The sequence below is a fragment of the Perca fluviatilis genome, chromosome 22, assembly GCF_010015445.1.
Source record: "Perca fluviatilis chromosome 22, GENO_Pfluv_1.0, whole genome shotgun sequence".
Lineage (NCBI taxonomy): Eukaryota > Metazoa > Chordata > Actinopteri > Perciformes > Percidae > Perca > Perca fluviatilis.
The window spans coordinates 17,626,937-17,646,763 of NC_053133.1; the positions used below are offsets into that span (position 1 = coordinate 17,626,937).

Consider the following 19,827-nt stretch of genomic DNA (forward strand, 5'->3'; position numbering starts at 1 on the left):
GAGAATGAGGGCCGTCTGCATGAATCACAATGTTCAAATGTTTCTATTCTAGCAGCCGATGAGTAGAAAACCTGATCCCTGAAACAATTTGACTCCAAAAGTTTCCATTTAGAGCTAAAAATGCATTATATCTTAACATGGCAGCTCTAACACTAATCCCCATGTCCAATCTCAGCTTCCATCTCACTGCCCTGAGCCTGCGGCTGAAGACAGTCCCAAGGAGATAAGACCCTGCTCTACCCTCAGGGATCCTGAGAGCCTACGCAAGATATACCAGGCCCTTGTCCTATAGAGCACACACACACACGCTGAAATATTCCTAGTTTGGTTTCTGAGCAAATTGTGCGACAATAGTCATGTTTTCATCAACGTATTTTGATGCGCATTTAGAAAATGTTGATGGAAACGGCAAAATTCGGGGAAAAAAAATGTCCTCAAATTAGCAAAAAAGTTTTTAAGCTTGCTTGAGGAAGTTTTTGCCTTTTTGAAAAAGAGTTAATGCGCAAAATGGGAGATGGAAACAGCTTTGCCAAATAAGTATGTAACTCACATGACTATAGTCCCGTTATCCATCGGATGGGGAAAGGATTGGGATATGGGTCCCATCCAGTGCGCCGTACACTTGTGGCACAAGGTGCGTAGTGGAGTTGCGGTGCGCTATAGCCTGTGCCTCAGCCACATCGGGTAAATTGACGAATTGTTTCAACAGCTTGAATCGTATGGCCCTGCACACTGCGTATACACAGCGGTGAACGGTTTTCTCGCTGACACCAAATGTCTCTGCCACAACCCTGTAGCCTATTCTGCACAGGTGGCCAACTTGTACAATGCTGCCTCTCTCCATTTAGCAAAAGAAATTAGCTTCTAAACTCTTTGATTTAGCAAGCCGGTTTGCAATCTACAACCATGTGTAATGTCAACTACGCTTTGTGTTGTCGAGTTTATTTGTTAATGGAAACGCTTCTAATTCACATTTTCTTCTTTTTTGCAAAATTTTGCTTAAAATTCACTTGACAATTAGATGAAAACATGACTAGTGAATGTTGGGATCATTACAGGTAGAGCAATTTGTGTTGCTAAGTGCTCACTTCGCTGTGTTGTGGTTTGAGTCACAAATTCAAGTCAAGGTGTTGCATAAGATTAAAAAAAAAGTCCAGACTTAGACCAAGACTGGCAGATCATTTACTAGTCTTACATGCAATGATTTGCACACGCTTACGAGTTTGCACACATTAAAGTCTCCCCCCCTTCTCGCTCACTGTCTCTCTTGCCAACCAAATACATGCAAACTATTTGCTGACGGGGCTGCAGGACCGTGATCTGTCAAGACTTGTTCTTTAATATCACTTCATGAAGACCAAAACACTTACAGCGTCCCAGAATAATGCAATTAATGTTTGATTCACTATCATACGCATGCATGCACGCACGCACGCACGCACACGCACGCACGCACGCACACGCACTCACACACACACACACACACACACACACACACACACACACACACACACACACACACACACACACACAGGATCCCTCTATAGTGAAACACAAAGAGCTGCTCATATGCTCATATTTCCGATGGCCCATTTATCTGACACGTCCTCACATGAACCTGGTCTTTCTCCAGAGAGTGTCTCTCCTGGGGTTAAAAGAAAGGACCTTCCAGGTCTAATTTGAGCCTCTCTGGGTGTATATCTGAGAATGTGTGAATGTGTGTGTGGCTCTGAGCCTGTGGTCACCAAAACAAAGAGGGCTTTCTTCTCTCCAGAGAAACCGGAGTCCTGCATCCTCTACAGCATGTTGCACACACATAAACGCACATATAATCTAATGCGATCAAAGAGGCTTAATTCAACTACGGCCAAAGCTAAAGTATATTTTTACACCTTTTTTCGCTGATAAAGTATTGGAAGTTCTGGCTGGTTTTAAATCACAGTATTTTGTCAAGTGTCAGGTCTCCTTTTTTCGTCTCACAAAACCAGTCCTGATAATGGCTTTGCTATTCATGCCTAATTAACAAGTCAAGGAAGACTACATATGCTCCTACACTGAGCCTGAGATTTATTATACCCACTCTCCCGGAGGAGAGTTTCTCTGTGCGTCTGTGTGTGTGTTCGTGTAGAAAAAGAGTCAGATAATCAGTAGTAAACTGAAGTTTTTATTTAGCTTGATAGAACTGCAGCCAATGTTTTTGTATTTCCTGAAAATATGATCAGCTACACATCACTGCAATGTAAACACTGTCGGCTAGTTTATTTTATACTTGAAAGTAAAATTCTATTTTCTGTGCTTATCTGTCATGCTCATTTGTATTACTGTGTATTGTTTTTTTTTCTTCCTATCACTGACTGGTACTTACCTGCATTTGACCGTTTTTTGACCTCTGAGAGACACAATAATAAAACCCTGCTCACACACACACACACACACACACACACACACAGCCCTGAGCTCTCAGCTCTAGATGACTCAGTCAACCATTTGTGAGAAGTCACAAAACTCAAACTCTCACTGTCAATAAACAGCACCCACTCATGCTTAAGGTGCTAAGTCACCACCAAGTTTTCTCTGCACTGAGCTGGCCTGACTTGTTTTGTTAGCTCCCATGTTAACACCATCCGCAAAGTGTAAAACATGAAACAAACCAAACGTAGCAAGGGCTAAGCTGAGTAACTTGGGATACATAACATAAATACTTGAGCCAATGGTGAGGGAGATTATGATGTCAACCCTGAGGAGGAGATGCTACGATAAACTGCAGCACATACTCCACTTCTGTCAAATAATCTAATTTATTACAGATTCCATTAGCTGCTGATGTCTGAAATATATATACTTCCCCACTATATATTTACTTATATTCCAGGTGTTCCTTGTCATCTATGTCATCATGTTTAGTAAAAGAAAAACATGCCTTCTCATTCTGTCTGTTAAAAAATTATTTTAAACATTTAGTAAAGCAAGTCTGACTTTGAACCAAGTCGATGCCATGCTTTTCTCTATCCCACACTCCACTCCTTTATCTCCACTGAAAAGGGCCAACTGGAAAATAAAGCACAGGAGATCAAAATGAGGTTTGAGCCAGATGCTTTGAGCTGGTCCCGTCTGTGGTGAAATCATCTTGGTGTGCCTCTGTGTCGGATTTGCCTTTTGAAGTTAGGCTCATACCTTTGGCCCAAGGTGGAGTCCAGATGTCGGGCTGCATGCAAAGACTTGCAAAGCAAAGAAGATGATACAGATAGAGAAAACAAGGGCCCCCTCCCCACCCTCTTGCTTGCTCCCCATTTGGTTTTGGGGCTCATAAAGCTTGGACTCTTATTGCCAATATATGGAAAATAAAAACAGGTGTGCCAGTAATGGCAATCCATCAAAAATGAAAGTCTAAAGACAAAACATCAGCAACACAAATACATAGCGCTTGTGCATTCCCTCAACCTGACTGGTGTCAACATATTTTGTCCATTAACTTACCTTAGCTATTAATCAAAGTCAATTAAGTTCCTCAATCTAGTCTAATGACTGGCATCATCTAGTTGACAAAGGATGGCAAGATGCCTGTAGCCGTGTGCCTCCTTCATGTAGCAAACAAACCTAAAAGACCAACCAAACAGGTAAATACTGTACATCTGGGAAAGATGTGACATTTGAGAGTGGATAGCGTGCAGGCTATTCAGTAACTGACAATGAAACTAATCCCATGTTATTAGTTGGCAGCCTGTATATACTGTACATCATTTATGGCCAAAACGTTACTAGATTAAAACCTCAGAAGTGTTTTTTCCACCACTGCACTATGCCGATGTAGTGCTACATAGCTCTGCATTAGCAACAACAACCAGTAGAAACTACTGTTATTACAGGGTAACTTTAGTCATTATTTTACACAAAAAGCACATGGATGTACCAATTTGACCATGCATACATGCTTGCTAACACGAAAACCTGGAGATACTGTGCTTGTTGTCTTCAAGCTGATTTAACCAGCAAAAACATTGATAGCAGAAAATGCTGTTAATTCATCCATCCATTGATGCCGTTTTGAGTCCTGTAGATAGGAAACAGTGGGCATTATCATCTAATAATATTGTCCTTTGTTAACAAAAAATGTCCTTAACGGTTTGCCTTCTCTGTAGTGTTACAGTTTAGTTGGGACGAAAGCAAAACTGATCAAATAAGTCAAGGAGGTTCCTCAGGCTAATTGCACCCAATGGAATGTAAGGGCATAAGGTTATAGACATTTCACCTCCATTCTCTGCAAATCTGGCAAGAAAAAATCTGAACTTTTTAGGATCCTCATAACGACTACCTGCCCGTTTAAACCAGAGGAGCAACAATGAAACTGAAGACAACTCCGACTTTGTTGTTAACTAAAGCCTGGGCTAATACAGCTCTGTTGTGCTAGTACACTGAAAAGAGCTCAGACCTGATTAGCTGGTCTGATTAACACACTGGCATTGTGTTTGTGTGTAAAATTCTGTCTGGCTTGACTCATTATCAGCAGTGATCAGATGCAGGTCCATCAGGGCCTTCTGTCAGAGCAGCTTAACCCCCCACACTCGGGATTAGACACAGGCTTGGCGCCACACCACGGACCGCTTGTCCTCTCAGTTGGGGTGCTGCACCCCAAAAACCCAAACCCCCGACACATAACCCCTTTTAACTGGCAGGTCAACGCATGCCCGTCATTAACCTTGTGGTTCTTGTTTGTCTTACTCGCGGTAGCTCTCAAAATGTCACTTCATGAAGAGTTGGCAGATGCCATTAAAAAACAGTCCTGCTACTGATGGTCAGTGGAGGAGGTCGGATGATTAGAAACAGATGTTTTGCTGCAGACCTGCCGCACACAGTGTCTGATTGTGTGATTTCAGACACAAGGTGCAATAAAGGCTACGACAAAGAGGTGCTTTGTGAAAATATCACATACATGTTTCAGTATGCAGTAATCTGTGTGTGCTTATCAGATTACCTCTGTCAACTCTTGCGATACTGCATGCATACTGTGCCAGGAGTGGAAGACATAGTGATTATTCTTCTTTGTGCAGTTTAGTTAAAAACAGAAACAACACTCCCCCAAAACTCCCTCCTATTCTTTGATCATGGTCAGATCACTTGCAGGGAGGCAATGCATGCTCTGAGCCAGTGTTATCTAGCTGACCTTGGTTCTGAGGAGCAAGAGTGTAGCATGGCCAGGAGCCCACAGAGAGAAGTATGTGGGGGACCGGCCAAATGTTGCAGTGCCTCAGAAAGACTCAGAGGGAGAGTTTACAGTACATTTACTCTGTATATAATGACAAATGAGCGGTATTTATGTGGCTTTGTTTAACATGAATTGGTGGGAGGGTGCAGAGCTTGTGCACCCTGCCATCTTATTGATGTTGCTACTAAATGCAGCATGTTTCATTTATATCACTGATCGGCTTTTGACTTGCTGCCCAACTACTACTTCTGAAAAGGGATCTCTTTTTGTGTGATCCTTTTCCAAGGCTTATTCACTTTCTTTTGTTCCCAATTCAAAGTTTTCTTTTATCAAGACAGTCATGACATGTCTTTTCTGTAAAGCACTTAGTAAAATCTATTGAATGAAAGATTATAACGTAAAAAACTTTATCATCATCATACACATTTTTACCTTTTTAATTTTGTGATATTAAAAAGCTAGGGCTAACGGTCTTTTAACATCAAATAAGCTATATTTGCCCAACATGGTGGTAAAGATTGACTTTGATTGATAAAGAAATCATAACTTAACACGATACAATACTGCCAATAATAACCAACACATGATGTATTACAAGACAGTTAGCTACGATAAATGTAAATGAAGAGAAAAACATAATTATAAAATGCCACGTATAAAAAACTCAAATCAAATGTTCTGCTTATTCGAAGCATTGAATTATGTGCTTTCAATTTCAAGAGTCGCACGGAATCTGGGATTTTTAGGACACTCAAACAGCAACATGTTCAACATGGGTGCCATCATTTCAATGACAACCACCCCAAAACTGGTAAAAAAAAAACAACAACAACAAAAAGTAAACTAGAGCACATTTAGTTCAAATGTCTGGAGCAAATCCAAGACACATCTCTGGCTAAGTACAGAACATAAAGTAATACTGGTGCTAATTTATCAACAATACATCACAAGAAACTGTATTGTGATACAGTGAAAAATTGTCCCACCCTTTAAGCCAGAAATCAAACCATCTTTAGTTGTAAATTAATAAATAAAAAAATCTCATTTTATCTGCTTATCTTCTTGGCACCAGAGGCAATGATTCTTGTATTGTTCAATTCTGATTGGTGCATAGAAATACCTGACATCACCTTTTTTCAACACATTCCACCTACACACTAAACCACATACTGTAGGCAAATTACAACATGAGCAGCTATCAAAAATTGCACTGGAGTACAGTTTTCCCATTTTGACACTCACACTGTTACCATAATCTGTGCTCTCATCAGACAATGGATTATCACAGTTTGGAGGTAACAGACCTGTCTGTCTGTCTGTCTGTCTGGTGCCCACAGCTGCAGACAGCTGTCCTAATATGGCCGCTAGAGAAACCAGGGGCCTAGCTAGTCACAGCTCATCGCACACAGACACTGACACACAGGCGGAAGGAGGGAATTCGGTGAGTGTGTGTATGTGTGCCTGTGATCGGTCAAGCGGTTCAGTTTGTGATTGTCAAAGACCCTGCTGAGCAGAGAGAGAGAGAGGAGTTAGAGGATGGGTGGTGGTCAGGCCAGTAAGATATTATCTCATCTCCCTTGGGTGGGATCCAGGTCTTTGCAGGCCTGACGAGGAGAGGAGGAAATTAAACCACTCGCTTTTGTTGCAGGTTTAAGGATCACAGAAGGAGACAAGGAAAGAATCGAGGGGTACCATATATAAGAATAAGTCAGTCAGTGTGTGTGTGTGTGTGTGTGTGTGTGTGTGTGTGTGTGTGTGTGTGTGTGTGTGTGTGTGTGTGTGTGTGTGTGTGTGTGTGTGTGTGCAGTCATGCTGGGCGGAGTGGGGTCATCCACCTTTCAGAAGCGATATCATCTTCCCAACCTCCGCTCCGACCTTGATGAATCTCCGCCTTTGTAACTCAAACCTCCGGTGACAATTCTTTCTCACCTCTGAAGCGTGTATTGTTGCCACTGATGTTGTCTTTCCTGTATGGTCGGCACTTTTGTCTGTGTGAGAACCTTCCTCCCGCACGATCTAACAGCCACTTGACCTGTTGTGTTGTTGTTGTTGTTCCTTAGAGCAGAATAATTACACCTTCCCAGGACACCAAATGATAAACGCTTCAATAAACTTGTCATTTTTGTTTTTGTTTCACTTAATGTTCCGCTGTTTATATTAGCAGTGAATGATTGAATTCCTCTTGACATCTTGAATACGATTACACCAAATACGGTCGTCAATCATCTCCTTCTTTATTTCATTTATTAGCACTATGTTGCACTATTTGCCAGAAATTCATGCTCAAACCAGTCTTCTTTGTGACAGCATCTCGTATCTTCTTCCCTGACATGATAAACTCACGCGTCACTCAAATCTCACTCCCAACATCTGAATGACATATGAGGAGTTTCATCCCAAAATAAATTTAAAAGTGCCATGTCTTAGCCTACCAACTGAAAGTCAGCACCAACAGATCATTTTATCTCTCCCTCGTCTCATTGCAGTGTTTCAGCAGCTGAGGGAGGAACTTCAAAGAGTTTTATAATTACACAAACTGGAATAAAACTTGAGATTTTCTTTTAACAGTAACTCCAAGAAAGCACTGTCAGATGAGTAAGCTCCATACATAATTATATATGACCCCAGAATGACCCAAAACATATTTTTCTATAGGCCTACAATACAAGTTCATACACAAGCAAAAGAAAATGGACTTCATCTTGCTGCTACTTACACATAGTGAACATATCCAGCAATCCTGGACACATTAAAGGCAATATAATGGAATCTAATGACATAAAAAAGCCATTGAAGTATAACACATTCACTGCATGCCAAGAATGCGAGGGTGAAAATGCAACTTAAAACTGGAAATTCAACAGGAGCCATTAAGTTCTATCGAAGTGATGGCAGTGGCCACTACAGGTTCCCTTTGACAGATTGTAGATTGTACAAGTCATCCTGGATCCTTTTCAAAAATTCAACTGACACTAAAACACATTTAAAGAAATATACAGTTACTACTGACTAAATCGCAGACATTTGGTTTTTATTTTTAAATCCTTCATTTTAACATGAAGCCATTGCAAAAACGTGCAGTAGCAGTAGGCTAATAGCGGCAACTATATCAGCGTAACAATCAGTTTTAACTGTCTATAGTCTCCATAATCATAATCACCATCAATATCTTGCAATCTATAGCATGCTATGATACAACCCTCAACTTCCGTTCGCAATAGGTCTTTTTTTTTTTTTTGCAAATATGACTACGTAATTGCCATCTCGTTATGATTATGGGGAGTTGCAGATAGGTGATTATATCTTATGAATGATTTACTGCTGCTGACAACCACACGCTTCCATCATACTAAACACTGATAAAGAAGTGAAGGAATCAGTTGTGCTCGAAGACTATTTCGTCGGGTTTTTTCTTTCCTGATAAAACTCGAGCGCCAAGTTTTGCATTCGCTTCTTGGAAGTTGTGCAGCACCTGACAGCCCGCCGCTGTGCACCCTGCTGCAGCACAAACACTCCCGGGCGTACTACACGTTGTTTAAAAGCGTAATAATCCATACATTAGTGTCAAAGTAGGCTACAATGACATGCAATGCTGTTTTGAATGTCTGGGACTGCACTGACTGCCTAAAGGAACCGCAATTTCTTTTCCGACAATGTCCTACCTTTAGTGCCTCTGCCCGGGCGCCGATGTGATAAGTTTATTCCCTCTGTATGACAACTTTATTGCTATTCCTCTGCAGAGCCATGCCTCCAGACAATCTTCATAACCATCGCCTGTTCTGCAGAGCAGCGTTCCTGCACTCAGCTCTCACACAGCCTGCCAGTTCGCTCCAGCAGGCACCTACACGTAAACCGAGCCCCTCCAGCGGTGACATCACGAGTCACTATAGCAACTCTGACTCCACCCCAGTCCGAGGCTGAATTTACCTGTCTGACTAGCCTACCTCAATTTAATAACAAACTCTTTCCTCCATTTCCCTTTGTGCACTCGATAACAACAAATAATAGATAGATAATTTGTTGATGTAGCCTATATAGGCACACATGTAGCCTACCACACACACACACACACACACACACACACACACACACACACACACACACACACACACACACACACACACACACACACAAACACACACCACCACCACCATCATACCTGCTGACTGATATTACCTATGCAAATTCATTGGGTTCACAATGAGCACCTCATGAAAAGGGTTTACTTTGCATTTGTGCAGGTCTGAAAACAGCACACAAAATCCCTCTTGCACAATGCAAGTAAAGGCCTTTTTATAGTTGTGCGCGCCTACGCGGACCCTACGCCGGAGCGCGACGCGGCACCCTCTAAAAATGTAACTACACGGGCTCGCCGCCACACGTGGCTAGCTCCGTCGCGGGCTTGGTAGCGTTGCATTTCTCCGAATCATTTCCCGGGTTCTCCTTCTCCATATAAACAACATGAAATCAAGGAGAGGGTTAACTTTTCCTGCTACAGATTTCCCACTGTGGTCAGAAAGCACAGAGGAGACACTTTGTTTGTCTCACTATGACTCCCGCCCGAAGGTAACCGCCGGCACTCTCTCACTTCTCTACCACACACTCTCACACACACACACACACACACATGCGGCTCGACGCACACACCAGCGCACAAGTATAAACATCAGGCCACTTTTTAAGGCTATGGCCAGAGCTCTGCGTGGAGCCGACGCATAACTGTAAAAAGGCCTTAACACTGCCTGGAGCACCCCTGTGACTTGGTGCCAGTCTCACCATTACCTCAATTGTTTTGGCTACAAAACCAGCTTGCCCCTCCCTTTTGTCTCCTCTGACCCAGAGCAAACAAACAGACAATGACCAGGTGAGCCAAATGTCCTCATCGTGAACGTGTGTCGCCCTCCCCCATTAACTTACTTGACTTCAAAAAGCACGGGGATACTTTATAATCAGTAAAAGCACCAAAACAACCCTGATACATGTATACTTCATACACCATACTGTAGTCTAGAATACACAAAGCAGTCTGAAGCTATAAGGCAGTCCAATTATGGTGATCAAATCAGGCTTTACAGAGTGTATGGACGATTCAAACATTCACATGCTTTCTACTCCTTCACACAAACACCACATTACTGTTTCACAGCAGCTGTGGGAGGGAAACGTAACAGGCAGATTTATAGGATAGACTTCACGTTTAACCTGCGGCAAAAAAGGAGGAGGAAATAGTTTTGCAGTTGCACTGACGCCTCAGTCTGCAGAGAAAAATAACAATACTTCCTATGTGGCCATATAGGAGGGCAAGAGCACTTACAAGTTCACATTTGATTTGGTCAGTACATAAATATAATTATTTAACTAATTTAACTCATTTTTACTGTCATCCCTCTTTTATCTTCATTGTCATGTTAAAGAATTAGTTCACAACTTGTGGGAAAATACACATAACTGATTTCTGCCAAGAGTTGGATGAGAAAATTGATAACACTCTTATATCACGTAAATATCCCTGTATGTACTGTACCGTTACCCCAAAAGCTCACTAATTAACACATTTATCTCGCTTGTCTAATCTAGATAAAAACTGAAGTGCATAAACAACTATTTACCATTGTATAGGGGGTTATGTGGCCGATTCCAGTATTTATACTAAGCTAAGCTAACAGGCTGCTTCTTGGTAAGTATTTCCCAAAATGTCAAACTATTCCTTTAAGAAATACTTGTAGGTTATTTCAATTGTCAGAAGTAGAATACATTTGTGCTAGATTAAATTAAAATATTATCAATATAAAATTATGCTAAATATTGCTGCTTAAGGGGATACTAAACAGACATTAAAATGTAATAATACAATGTCTTTGACCACTCTGGCAGAGGAATAAACTTAAAACACAACCTTTAACATTTTCTCACTTTATGAAGTTAACATGGAGAAACGTTGTGGTGGCCTATTTACACATCCAGTGGACATGCAGCAACATTAGCATTGGTTTGGATTTCTGATTTGACATTGTTTACCTGCTAACTTTGTCTATCAACTGTGCTGGACCATTGACACTGAAAACAGCTGCTTCCATCTGGAAACAAGGTGGATGGCAGGCCGGAAAAAGAAAAAAACAATGCGCTGGCATCATTATATCTTATCCTAAGGGGGTATAGTTGGGTGATTCTCTGTAATTCATTCATTGAAATAAACAAGACATTTAGATTCATAAATCAGATCATCCTAACAATTTGAGCCAAAACAAACAACAACATTGTCCACCCGGGGCCTCTCTGAATCCACTGACCTGCTCTCGCAGTCTTTCCTGATGGCCCATGATCGCTGAGGCATGATGGGGGTATTTCTGCTTCAGATGCTCCAGGAAGGCCTCCCTCTTCTTGTCCATGTCTGATGGCTGCATAGCTAGGATCTCTCGGGAGCTGCGGGCTCCCCCTAACGTGTGTCTTCGAGGGACCGTGCGGCTGCCTTTGGCGTCCCCTCTTGAAGGGGCCGTCCCATTTGGGGAGGCCTGTCTGCGGCTTACGTGCTGGGCGTCCTCTGGGGAGGTTACCTTCAGGTTGCTTTTGGTTTGTTCTGAGGGGACAGAGAGACATGTGGTCAAAACAAATGTGCTGTGCTGATGCTTTAACATCAACTGCAAGTGCGTGCGTGTATGTTATTATTCTGCAGGTCATGAAGCATGTCAGGTCAAATTCAACCATCTGAGACCTAAACCTATTTTTAAATGGAAAAAACTAAGACTATAGTCTCTTCCCTTTTGCTATTACACACAACAAGAGAAAAATTACTCCATATTCTCTCCAGAAGCAACGCTGAAATAAACATATGCAGTCGGCCCAGTTCGTTATATATTCATGTTGTTTGACTTTACAGCAATAAATCCACAATTTAATGTGACAGACAGACTATTGGTGATGAAAACACTGAATTGAAACAGCTGGTCAGGCTTCTTTCCTTAATAAAAAAAGCCAAGGATATCCATTAATGTAAGGAGGCACAAATGGAGTTACTCGGAAACGATATGCAGAGCATCTGTTTATACATTCAGAGCCTTGCAAAATGTTGAGATTGAGCAGAAACTGCTAGATGCAATACATTTAATTAAAGGGTGACATTTTCAATTTAAAAATATTAAAATGAAATGTCTTCTGTTTCAGAAGACCTTAGCCATACTTACATTGCAATAGGCAAATATTCCCCTTTTATGATATGAAAATACGTTCTAGAATAAAAAAAAGTGATTTTGATTTGATTTAAGGACAGAATGGAGATAAAATAAATACAGCCTCCTTAGGCATATAAACATCTTTGTACTGTGTTATCTTGTCCTAAATCAATCATGGCCTCGGGAATACAGAAACAATCCATCAAGCTGAAAGCTATCCTGTGAGATTCTGTAGAAGAGAAGAGAAGAGAAGAGAAGAGAAGAGAAGAGAAGAGAAGAGAAGAGAAGAGAAGAGAAGAGAAAAGAAAAGAAGAGAAGAAAAGAGAAGAGGGAAATAAAGGAGAGAATATGGATGGCAGCAAAATGAAGAGAGAAGAAGAAGCTATAAAGAGAGAGAAGAAGCTATAAAGTGAGCTGTTGTGTTGCCTTGCAGCTTCAGTAGAGCTATAATGTGTACCTTTCGGTTCTTCAACAGTTGAAGATGGATATTTCAAGTGATTTGCCACTATTTTGTGGGTCATGTAATATGGCTTTTCTTTTCTTCTTTGAAAGCTTGAAAGCATGCTGTGAGCCACAAATGACAAAAAAGGAATTTATTGTTTGTTTCTCAAAGACATGTTGGGACTGAGACAGAGGTAACATGCTTAGTATAGCTGCAATAATTTAATCTTTTGTTTTCCTGTGCCATATTTTCTTACCCTAAATTTCTCCTTTCTGTCTTTCAATCTAGTACAGTTTTTGTCTGTTTTGTTTTCACCTTCAGATCTTTTGAAGAAAATACAAACGCCTTTGTTCAGTAAACACAAAAAGCTAAAAAAAATTATTTTGGAGAAATCAGGTGGAGGCGCGTCACAATCAAGCCCTGTCACCAGCACCATTAGCACAAACCCCCACCCTGCTCAAGTTCAGAGCCCCGGTAGTCTCATGTATTTCCAATCCTATTTTTAACTCCCAAACACAGTTTCCCCACTGTTAACCAAATTACACTCGGCATACAGAATAGACTCAAACCTCCAAAGGATCATAATTCATTTGCGAGTGGCTTGTCAGAAAGCTCATTACCTTCCCCAAGTGAACAATCTTTGTCTTCATCTGCTATTTCCTCCTCCATTGCACCTTGGGATCAACAAACACAGTGACGGTGAAAGAGTGAGGCTGGGAGAATCAGCTAACTGCTTGCTTTGAGATTCCAGACGTAGCTCACATGGAAAAAGGGGGCTTGAGATAGGCCCTGCCCCACAGCCCCAGGATAGACTGGTGGGGGATTTAGAAAGTCAACTGCATTCCAGGGCACAGGGCGACTAGCCCCTCGCCCTCGAGCTAAAAGCTCTTCTGCTACCATGGAGTGGTCATAGACTGAATTCAATGTGTGTGAGACAGACAGAGCATTGACAAGAAACACATTATCTCGTCTTAAAACTGGACCCTGAGACTAACAGGTGTCAGTCAAACTGTCTGACACACACACACACACACACACACATACACACACACGCATGCACACACACCGTCTGTTTTTTTTTATCAGGACTTTGTCTGCAAGCTGTCTCTTGTTTAACTCTCCATCCCCACAGAGGGGCCCACCAGACACTAGCATGCATCCAAATGTGTCATAACCTACTTCTGAGCCACATCCAAACTGCTCTCAGTGCATGGCAGCCAGCTAATATGTGATCGAGTTATCTTATCAACACGACGGACTTAGGCAAGCGCCTGTCCCGCAGGCAGTGTTGTGTCCAATTAGGAGCCTCACAGGAGACACCAGTCTTTGTGTTCTCTACTCTGGGGTTTATTAAAAGCAACTATGTCCTGTTTGCCTGACAGTAAGCAAACATGCTCGCAGGCTTCATATATTGCGCAAACAAGTCTGTAGGTACACGTCTGTAGTCTGTACATATATGTGTGTTTATGTAAAGGAAGACGGGGGAAGGGCTGCGACTCTGCATGAGATCATTTCTTTGCAGCTGCTGATGTAAGTGACCTGATCTCAATGTGCTAGAAGAAGGTGCAAATTGGCATACCTTGACAGGAAAACGTGAGGGGGATCAATGGCCTAGTTTGTGGGCCATGTAATTGAAAGTGGTGGGGTGAGTGCATGGATAAACACAATGCTGCAGCTGACGGATGATGTCTAACATATGGAGAGAAGTCTGCTTCCACCCACTTATGTCTGCTTTCACCCGTTCACGTGCTTAGGCTCCTAGCCACAATTGGCCGACCGTTAGCAGGCCAATAGAAAGGGATCATGTGATTATACTGTGGAACTGAGTTGTTAAGACTCTTTACACAGTTATTGTAATGCTCATTTAATTCCAAGAGTTCTTTTTTGAGGAAATGTTGTAAATTCCTTTTTTTGGTGCTCAAGCTGTCTGATCTAGTCCTGCATAAATGAGTGATTTCCTATGTTTCCAGAATTATATGCAACAACCCACAGAGAACATGCTTCAGCAGTGGCTATATGAGCAGATGGTGCAAGCAGCAGCTATAGCATAGTAAAATGGTATTTCATCCATTTTCTAAAATAAAATGGATGAAATGTAATTGCTGAAAGCAGGAAAAGACCTACAACGTTAGCTGAATCTTTTTGCTATAAAACTCTAGAACACATTTGAGGTTAAATTACCTATATTATGTATTGACTGACATACAACAAAATGAGCCTTAATCAACCAATAACAATGTTTTATTGTTGAATTTTTATGCCCCAGCATTTGGCAAACATACAACTATCCTTAAATATTTTATAATGTTTCAGTGGGAATGACATTTGACACATGGCGAACATTAAATGTGATATGCTATCAGGGTTTTTGCTTTTTCTTGAACATTTACATTGAATTTTTGACAATCTATATCCCAAAGTCAACTCAAAGAGTGTCAAAGAGGGTCTGAAATTCTTTAGTTTTCAAAATCCTTCTGACAATGACACATACACAATCATCACAACCAACCAACAGGTCAGCCTCCAACCTGCCAACCCTCAGTCATAAATAAAGCAGCTCTTCCAAACCAACAATTACACTCTGTGGTCTTAACAACCTGCCTCACTGCACTTTTACTGTCAACATTCCAGGCCAAAAAATGACCTCCTTCTTGCAGAGTGTCACAAGGGATCTGCAAGTGAATTGTGTCTCGCTCCAGTAGCTTAAGAATGTTGTTGTCTCTTTCACAGCTGCCAGTAGTTGAGTAAATGATGGTCCCCTCAGTTGAAAGACAACATGAAACACTTGCCCATGAGCACCCAGGTCTTATGAGGAACACGGCCTCCTGCTGTTTGCAGTTACTTTCACTTATTTATGGAGGAATGTTTCCCTGTGCGCACTCCCACTCTCCCCTACTATTACTGTCCCATAACTAAGCAGTTAGATACAAAATCCTGTTGTGTGCAATAAAAGCAAGGCTCACATAGTGATACCCTGAAGCCATGAATAGTTATACACACTGCACTGGTCCACTGTTGAGTATCCGACAGTATTTTTATTATGTAGAAGTTATCGGAGTCAGGATATCAAATGATCCCTTCAAGTGGAACTGAGCCTAGTGTAAAAAAAAAAAAGGATCTTATTTAAATATGATTAGAATAAATTAAGCTTCTAATACACTGCAATAATATCCAGTTTAACAAGTCTTTTGGACTGAGACTTTTAATCTTGTTTGAAAAACGCTGCCAGCGGGCAGAAATAATAATGATCCATTACAAGATTTCTAGCCATGCTGATCGGTCGGTTGGTCCATCACTTTGGTCCAGACTCAAATATCTTCAAACATTGGATTGCCATGAAATTCTGTACAGCCATTCATGGTCCCTAGACAATGAAGCTTTTATGATTCCCTGACTTTAGCACCGTAAATTTGAAATTTGTGGTTTTGCATAAAATGTCTTAACAACTATTAGATGCATTGTAGTAGTAACAATTCCAAATCACTTTGCTGATTTAAAACCAAGATTGTAAACATCAGCATGTAAGCATTGTCATTGTAAGCATGCCGACTTTGGCATTTACCTCAAAGCACTCCAGAACGCAGTATTGTTCTAGGATGGTGAAGTCATGACCCGCCCTACTCTGCCTCTGATTGGCTTACCATGGTACTCTTACTTTAAACCTTACCATTCTCACTCCTCTTGCCTAAACTTAACCAACCCAACCAACAAAGGCAACGAGTACTAGCCAATCATATGCACTGTAAGGCGGGTCATGACTTTGCCATCTGAGGAAACAAACAACCTCTAGTGTGGCTGTAGACTCGTGTTTTTTTTTAATTACAATGTTCTAAAAAAATAGATAACGTCTTGGGTATCATAATGTCATTTCTTGAAAAAACATCTTGAAATAAGTTGGTTAGTAATAATGCCATTACATTGTTGGAAATCTAAGTTACATTTTAGGAGTCCAAACTGGAATGATGGCTATAAAACATAAAAACTGTGGACATATTTTCCCACTCCTCTGCATCTCGTACCTTAATAACCTTTGTTTTCCCATTAGTTGTGCTTCCTGTGCCAGACCATGACCACCTGATTCCGTGCCCTTTTCTTAACACTCTATTTCACCCACAGTCAGTGTTGCACACTGACCCTGCCAAGCTACAGTAGAAGGCTAATGTGTGAGAGTCTGTGGAGGGTGACCCGCTCAAAGCTGACAGAAAAAAGAAGCTGGTTTCTACACCGACCTGTCACTGATTGCTGATCCAACAGATAAGCTCTTTCTGTTCAGGTAACTGACACAAGAGTTCCAAAATGCGCCCGCAATGCAGCCCAGCCACATTTTTCACACGACATACACACACACACACACACACACACACACACACACACACACACACACACACACACACACACACACACACACACACACACACACACACACACTCTAACACTTACATGCAGGAAATATCTGACTTCCTATATCTGGGTATCTGTTTCACTCTTTGCATGTTCAAGTCATAAAAACTAAAATTTTCACTCATGTCAACACTTTCAAATTTTGCACACAATGGGAAAAACATTCCATGTGTGAAAGTGATTCCTTACAAAGAGAAAGTGAAAATAGAAACCTTTCATTAATAGGACAGATTTCATTACAAGTTTAGCCTAAGGCTCACTGCCAAAAAAAAATTGTGCACATATGAAATCCACCCAATGAGATAGACTTGATCATTTGACTTTCAGGTCACAATGTCACAATTCCTGGAGAATGATAGGCTGTTATGTTTTTTTTTCCTCTATGCTGTATTAGAACAGAAATGGTCTTAATGAATTCAATATGGTTTTCAGATAATTCAGAAATTCTGCTGTCTGTTGTTTTTTTGACAAATTCCTACTTCCTTCTCCTCTCTGTGTGTTTACGTGACCTGTTGATTCAAGAGTGAAGTCCACAATGTGCATGTGTACTGTGAGAGACTTCACCCTTAGCCGTTTTGTCCATTCGGGACACTGGCACTGTCATACTGTACACTACAGCACAGCCAACAGATACCTTTGTTTCTCAACTGTCCCCTCACTGGCTGTCCTCCCCATTAAAACACACAACTGTCCACTCCTTCAGGAATAACATACCATAAAATAAAGCACATCATATGAATTAAACATCTGAAGCTGACAAATAAAATCTCGTTAGTGACTTAAAAAAAAGTCACTGGGAATTCAGATGTCAGATTCCTCTCCTAAAGTTCTGCAACTCATTAGACCCCTCAGCACAACCAGATTTTCCTTTTATACTCTTATTTTTTAATCTCTTCTTAACTATCTTTCTCTTTCTTTCCCTTTTCTCCCCCTCTATCTCTCACTTAATGAGACATCTCCCAGCTGCCGTGCTACTGTTAATGAAAGTTGGTCCCCACCCTTTTAGCAAGACCACCGCAACATCTGTCTCAGCTCAGACTTGTAGACACCCACAGCTCTGTGGTACATACACTGATTGCAGTGCACCTTTTAATTCAGATGCATGTGTGTATGTGTGGATACGTACAGTGAGAATGTGTATGTGTGGTCAGATACACAGGCCTGTCCAGACTTTGCGCTCTGGTTTAGCCTTATAAACAGACAGGGCTTAGCAGATGTAATATCACAACAGCTATGGAACAGCGGAGAATTTGACAACTTCACATAACAAAATCAAGGTTAAATACATAGATATCATCACACAGGAGACTCACAGCATATTTAAGTACTTTTCTGTAGCTGGACTCAATGAAGCATGGCAAATTGATTTTACTGCTGCTTAACCTCCAAGTGGAATTGCTTATTCTGAGTGGGTGAGACTTGTAGATATTTAACTCAAGTGAAATGTTAATACCCTTTCTACTGAATGGACTACAACTTCGATAAAGTTTTACAAGTCTATTCACAAGTCTCGAAATTAATCATTTTGCTCTCTGTCCTCTCTGTCTCCCTCCTTTTTTCCACTTCTTTCTTCTGTTGTTGTATAAAAAACAAGCTAAGGGGAGTTAAGAGAGGAGCCGCTTGCCTCTAAAAGACAGCCAGAGGACAACTCAAACAAACAGCTTTGTTTATTGGCCAGCTCCACTCATCAGCACAAACCCCATGTCTTTCTGCTACCCATCTCTGACACACATCAGCACCGAATCAATCGAAATCAACTAACAAGGTATTGCCTTCTCTATACTAAACAAGTTGTTGCTACTTTAGAGATGCACTTCATTGTCATCGCACCAGGGGGTGCTGTTGAAGATGCACCAGGCATGACGTTCAATGATCAGTGGGAAATTATGTGTAGAGGGTGTGCATCTGTATGTGTGTGAACGAGAAAATAAGACGATGTGTGCTTCCTCAACCTTACACAAAGAAATAAGTTCTACAATTTTTCCTTTGTCATTTATTAACTGAGACACTAAATGCTGCTTAATGAACCGGTGTGTTTGTTAGTGTGTCTCTGTGTGCAATTATGTGTGTGTATGCACACACAAGCGCACATGTGTATGCCAGTAAACCCCAGCAGTGTGCACACTTCATTAACTTCTGGCTAGAGTAGGTGTAAGTCAACCTAGCCACCGGCTCAGATGTCTGCGGGTCTCCCTTGACAACCGTCTCTGGGCCAACAGTGAGGCCAGTGGCGTCCTGAGGGGGAGGGATGGAGAGATGCTGAGAACAGCTGCAGCTGAGAGGAGGACATCTACCCAGGAGCCTGATAGGAGGAATGCTACGACTTCTCTCTTTAATTCACTCTAGGTCAACCGCTGCAACCTCCCGAGGACCAGAATCTCCTGAGGAGATCCACCCTGAACTCTCTTTCTGGAAAAAAGATATGAGTGAACTGGGCTACAAACTGTCTATGGCAGTTGATTAAATCACACCAAATCCCCGTTGTGAGTGACTCATCTGTTTAACAGGCTACCAAGTGTGACTACGGTTTGGATTTTTGATACTAGTGCTGATTCGATGTCTGAGTTTCAATACTTTTTGCCAGGCCAGTGACTGATGACAACTTTCAATAA

The 19,827-nt window shown here is 41.4% G+C and overlaps 1 protein-coding gene across 17 annotated transcripts in view; it reads right to left on the reverse strand.

Annotated features, from left to right (window-relative positions):
• si:ch211-285f17.1 (sickle tail protein homolog) overlaps window positions 1–19,827 on the reverse strand; it is a 119,430-nt gene that overhangs the window by 34,560 nt on the left and 65,043 nt on the right. For 15 of the 17 annotated variants that reach the window (XM_039789840.1, XM_039789834.1, XM_039789836.1 and 12 more), the window contains exon 2: window positions 11,494–11,780. In XM_039789840.1, the coding sequence (XP_039645774.1) occupies window positions 11,494–11,780 (287 nt within the window). Of the gene's footprint in view, window positions 1–8,865; window positions 9,030–11,493; window positions 11,781–13,434; window positions 13,560–19,827 lie in introns of those variants that run through there. The other 2 variants (XM_039789841.1, XM_039789843.1) reach the window with 2 other exon arrangements.